Below are 6,000 nucleotides of genomic sequence, written 5' to 3'. Positions count from 1 at the left end.
TCTACATCCAGGAATTTCTCCTGAAATTTGGCACTGAATGTGGCCCTTGATCTCCATGATTCAAGGCACCTATCACACCTTGGATTTCGCCTCCAAAATCAATTGCTCCTGGAACAAAATGCCCTAGAACAAAAACTTGCTTCTTTCTATAAGGAAATTAACCATTACCTTTTATATGCCTACTTAAATATTTTAAGAATATCATCTAATATCTATAGTTCATTCATTTATTTATATACTATTTACATGGTGTACCAACACCGCAAAAGAAACACGAGACCAAGGGATTTAAATAAGTTTCTCAGAATATCGATGCATTTCTAATACAGATAAGAAATCTAGTGTAATAACCACCTTGACTTCTGCAAAACCAGCAGCATTTGCTAATGCCTCAAACTCTTCCAAAGTTCTCTCCTTCCCTCCTGTATACGCTAGCATGAGCAAGTCCATGTTAAGTGCAAATCTAGAGCCAAAGCTGTGGTTTGTCCCAGATGGCAATATAGAGTCCACCACCACTACCTTTCCTCTGCTCGGGAGTGATTCATAGCAATTCTTCAGTAAAGTGATGCATGCTTCATCCTTCCAATCGTGCAAAATCCACTGTGCAAGATAAAAAAATGAACGTTTCAGATCCCAAAAGAATCACAAATCTCACCTTCATAAAAATTACATCACCCTGTGGAACTTTATCAAACATATCACCGCTCACATGCTCCACTCCTGAATCCAAAAGAAGTTACATAGAAGTAATGAATCAAATCAGAGCGTACCCGGGAAATCTGGAGCTTTAGATATAACATGAGGCAAATCGAAATTAATCCCTTTGATTCCTTGGTGGCGACCGAGAATAACTCTTAAGCTGTTTCCAATACCTCCGCCAACATCAACCAGAGTTCTTACCCCCTGGAAACCATCGTAAGCTTCTACAACCAATCGCATGTAAGCATTGGAGTTATCGGACATGGCAGAGTCGAATATCCCCCGAAACCGCGGGTTATTGGCTGTAAGATCAAACACCGGCTTTCCATGCGCAGCAGTAAAGGGGTCAGCTCCAGTAGTCACAGATTGGTACAAAAACTCCCAAGTCTTCATGAAAACCACATCTTGGTTGAGAGTTACCCAGGAAGAAAGTGGCAATCCACTATTGCTGGGATTTGTGACGAGGTACCTGCAAAGAGGAGTGACTCCATACTTCCTGATTCCTCCATCGTGGAGAGACTCTTGAAAGACTCCAACGCTGGACAGGACTCGGAGTATCCTGTCCAAGTTGGCTCCACTTCCGGATGATCCACAGGCCGGGATTTGGGCGATGATTTCAGCGGAAGAAAGGGGGGCGTCTTGGGAACTTGAAAGGATATCTGGAATTCCCAGCTTGATCACTGCGTTTAGAGCCGATGGAATGCCACACATTGTGCCGAACTCCATGATTCTGAGACGATCATCGTCCTGTAAGACCATACTTCCCAAAGAACCCATCGCGTGTAGGCAGCTCTGTCTCTCGAGTTCTTAAATATTACATGTAGTTTGGATAATGCAACACGCCACCAATTGAATAGAGAGGTTCCACTTGCATATACAAACGATTCCTGGCAGATGAAGCAGGCTTATGGATGTTGATTTTCGTCTTCTGTGGATATTGTCAAGTGGTGCACCATTTCCCGAGACCTTTCCAGAGGGAAAGAAATTCACGCACATATCAGCGCTGGGAGGCACTGTAGGAACCGATATCTCAATAACTTGCTGGTGGAAATGTATGGGAAATGTGGAGAAACTGAGCAAGCCCGTCGCATCTTTGACACAGTTAGCACTCCGAACTTATTCTCGTGGAACAACGTCTTGATTGCATATGCCCAGAAACGGAAACTTCGAAAGGCTCAAAACATGCTGGAAAACATGCCACAGAGAGATTCTGTGTCCTGGACCGTTGTGTTATCAGCATATGCCGCTTAAGGGCATTTTGAAAAGGTCGAGCTGCTGTTCCGTCGTGGGCATATGCTGCAATCATAGTCGTACAGGCAACAAGGCCTTTGTATGGCATTGCCTGAAGCACAGATTCAGCCTCTTCCAAAAACCCGCCTCCAGCGAATGAAATGCCGGAAAAGGACGACTTTGCGTGGAATACTATGGTTTCAGCGTAGGCATATTAAAAAGGCCACCGAGATTTTCGACACGATGCCTCACAGGGACGTGATCTCGACGTACAGAATGACGATCTCTTAAAATCAGAGCAACTGTTCGATCAGATGCCCGAGAGGAGTCTTTCCTCATGGAATGCGATGTTGGCTGCTTGTGCTCGGCGTGAAAATTTGGACAAGGCTAGAGATTTGTTTGAGAGAAGGATCGCTGAGCATTGGCATTGTGATTCCAGACAGCGGTTTCATATGGTCGGTTGTGAGCTCTCGAGCACTTGAGGTGGAGTTGGCGGTGGGGAATCCGGCAACCAACGAGTGGGTTAGGATCGAGTACTCCAGCATGACTGTTCAACGTTTTTTATTTCAACATCTGAGTGATATGATGAATATTCCGATCTTTGTAACACAAATCGCTTGACCGGCTGCTGTCAGTGGAGCGACCGGCCCAGAATTTACGTGTGCATGCTCTTGCAGTCAATGGAGATGATATGAGCCTCAAGAAGATATGTAATGGGAGTATCACTTCAAAGGCATAAGCGAGACTGGAACAAACTCTCTTGATCTCACTCCATGAATTGGTGTATAGACTGTGGAGCCCTGCCAGGGAGAGCCTCCAGGCTCCCAGACCATGAAGTGTATAGAGCCAACTCAATCGGCCAATGTAAGTCTTGTTGCAGGTTTTTTTTATTAAAGTTATACTTGCAGTTTGAGGAGGAGGAGATGATTCAGCTGCTTTCAAACATTCCACGTGCTGCTTTTAAGTTGATTAGGGATGGTCTTTGGTAAAGGTGAGAAAGACTGTAGTTAACAGAAAACTTGGAAGAGTTCGGTAAATGAACAACTCAAGAGTATAACAATGAAAAAGTGATGTGATGGTTCAGAGATGCCAAACTTAGTTTTTCCAAAAGCAGGCCTAACGTGAACAGTAGGTTTCGCAGGAGGAAGCAAGCTCCACACATCAAAAGTCAAATCTTGAAAAATACATTTGAAATATAACTTTTTTTGTAAACACTAAAACTTTTTAAAACTTACAAATATGTATTTTTTTTGGCATGGTCATGCATACCCTTATTCATGTCATATGGGTGCAATGCACCACATTATCAGTTTAGGTTTCTAGGTGGCATTGTGTGCTAGTTCATTTTCAATATGTTTTTTATGGTGGGCACTCTTGATTAGCATTGGCAGCACACAGTCTTGTAATTGAGGACCATAGCAATGATTTTATGCTCCAATATCTTTTTCATAAATGGGGACTAATTTATAATATGGGAGCTTGTTTTATGTGTTGTTGATTGTCAATGGCTTGATATATATAATATAACAAGCACTAAACGAGTGAGTGGTTTATCAACAAATAAGGAGGTTCTTGTGTAGGTAAATGCCAAATTGATAGAAGGCTACTAAATGAGATATCTCACTGGATCTATAGGTGTGGAATGCTGTACATTGCATTATTATCTAGTTCTTTTTATAGTTTCCATTTGAGCTAGTTGAGAAATTAATTAACGTATGTGTACTTAGATTGGATAAATATAAAGTAGGAACCTTTATATATTTTTTGCTGAGCATATTTGACTTGGTTTGAGAAACTCGTATTATAAACTTGCACTTGCTAGTATCAAAAACCCCCATGATATTAAATCTAGTCCCTCAATATTGTTATATAATAGCTTATTATGTCCATTAGACACCTTTGCTATCAGGCCCCATAATCAATTATCCTAGATGATAGGCAATTGTTAGATGTAAAAGCTAATTTCAACATCAAAGCTAATAAGCTAAAATGTTTTCCCCAACAACTCTTAATAAATGAAATAATGAGCAGGAAACTCAAAGAACCAAAAGTTTGAAGAAGCCTATAGTTAAGTATTGCTTAATAATGATCACAATTTTTGCATAAACTAACTTTAATGCTAAAGATCAAATCATAATACAACTTATAATATCCTTTTTAACACATTCATAAGTTAAATTTCATAATGCAAAAGCTAATGAAGAGCATATTTGCATAAATGCAAAAGTGAAGTATAACGAAACTATACTCAACAAGTGATTATCAATGATGCTCTATAAATTTATCTATAGCAAGACATAACTCACTTCATAACAAACATAAGAAAAAATCATCAATGATCGATATACCCCAATGCAAATCTAATAAGTAACAAACAACTTTAATATTAATCATTAACTCTTCCTTTCGTAAAGTTAGCATTAAATCACTTTCAAGAAAAAGCCAAAGCTCAACCTTATTAAACAATTTCGGTTAGAATACAATTAACTTAACTTGCTATTTGTAAGCAACCAAAGGGAACGATTCGAGAGATGATCCATGGGGTTCAAATATAGAGGAAAAGGGCCCATGAACAAAAGTGCACCCCCCTTTTCCAATCGGTTAAAGGTCTTGGGATATTTGGGGTTAAGCGTCCTTGGGTTTGAATAGTACTGGGATGGGTGACCTCCCGGGAAGTCCAAACTCAGAAGCTTACATTTGGTATCAGAGGGGTCTCAAGTCTGACTCTGTTGGTTGGATAAGGGAATCACACCACATGTTGATTGACATCTGGTTGGTCTAGTTTGCTCCTGCTGGGCTCGACCCAAGGGGTAGGGTGTCAAGCCCCACTCTCGGGAGAGCTATGGCTCTCAGCTTCCGTGCACCCCCTTTTCCAATCGGTTGATATTTGGGGTTAAGTCCAAAACTCAGGAGCTTACACTACTCAACTCGTTTGAACATCAATATAGTTGATAACTAACAAATATATGAATACCAATGACATAAAGCTATGACTAAACCATCAACACTATCTATATTAAGATTAATGAAACTCAATATCAATCTTATAGAATCTCACTCAAATCTCCATGTCAACAATATTAATGATAGGGCATCACTTCAATACCATCAATACCAGAATAAAACTAAAAGAAAACAAGAGCCAATCACCACCTAACACTCTTTAGCAACCAAAATAACCAAAGCCAAAGATACCTTACTTAGTATCTAAGACCAATACTCAATTGGGCATCACTTCAATACCATCAATACCAGAATAAAACTAGAAGAAAACAAGAGCCGATCACCACTTAACACTCTTTAGCAACCAAAATAACCAAAGCCAAAGATACCTTACTTAGTATCTAAGACCAATACTCAACTAGAAATAATACATCATCAAAGAATGAATCAGCACATCTAAGAGTCAATATAATTCAACACTATGGACTAAATGCAACCAAATGATATTGATAGAAGTAAAATCGACATGCTAATATAGAAAAACCATGTAAGTTTAACAATACAATCCTTTACAACACTATTCGGTAAAACAAATTTATCACTACTAAATCATTATTAAACAAAGAAAGTGTTAATAGTTTTCAATGAAGTCTATAAGCAATCATTAATTGCAAAGCAACCAACAATCACTCTTCAACTTGCCTTCACAAACCCAAACACTGAACTCGCGTTATTATATTATATACTTGTCCAATAGAAAGGTACACTCTAGGTATTAGATATAGGAACATAGACAAGCATGAACTAAATGACCACTTGAATCCAATCGAACCACAATAAGCTTACTAACACATATAGCTAATAACTCTAAGTATAACCAAAGAGGTTAGCTATGTATGATCAACACTCAATCATAATTAAAGTGAAAACTATGAGATAAACTCATAAGGTACACAACCTCCTCATAAACAAGGTTATAATATGAGTATTAACAACTTAACCACAAACAACTAAGTTGGATATTACCATCTTCAGCCAAAGTGCAATACTATCAAGATCAAATCAAAATTACTAAGATCTTATTACTTTTATAGAGTTTAATGAAATGCAAAGTGAAATCTACCATAA

The 6,000-nt window shown here is 38.9% G+C and overlaps 2 protein-coding genes across 2 annotated transcripts in view; both read right to left on the bottom strand.

Annotated features, from left to right (window-relative positions):
* Positions 1 to 104: 104 nt before the first annotated feature.
* Positions 105 to 6,000, bottom strand: part of LOC9659853 — a 40,738-nt gene continuing 34,842 nt past the window's right edge. The window contains exon 6 of the mRNA XM_024660439.1: positions 105 to 123. The gene's annotated coding sequence lies outside the window, so the exon portion shown is untranslated. The remainder of the gene's footprint in view (positions 124 to 6,000) is intronic.
* LOC9658773 (caffeic acid 3-O-methyltransferase) lies at positions 271 to 1,476 on the bottom strand. Its single transcript, XM_002986475.2, has 3 exons — positions 771 to 1,476; positions 656 to 720; positions 271 to 600 (listed from the first exon to the last, which is right to left on the bottom strand). The coding sequence occupies exons 1-3, from the start codon at positions 1,474 to 1,476 to the stop codon at positions 289 to 291; spliced, it is 1,083 nt and encodes a 360-aa protein (XP_002986521.2). The 3' UTR covers positions 271 to 288.

The sequence above is a fragment of the Selaginella moellendorffii genome, unplaced genomic scaffold, assembly GCF_000143415.4.
Source record: "Selaginella moellendorffii unplaced genomic scaffold, v1.0 SELMOscaffold_74, whole genome shotgun sequence".
Taxonomy (NCBI): domain Eukaryota; kingdom Viridiplantae; phylum Streptophyta; class Lycopodiopsida; order Selaginellales; family Selaginellaceae; genus Selaginella; species Selaginella moellendorffii.
The sequence above is the reverse complement of the archived record's forward strand: the minus strand, read 5'-3'. Positions and strand labels throughout refer to the sequence as shown.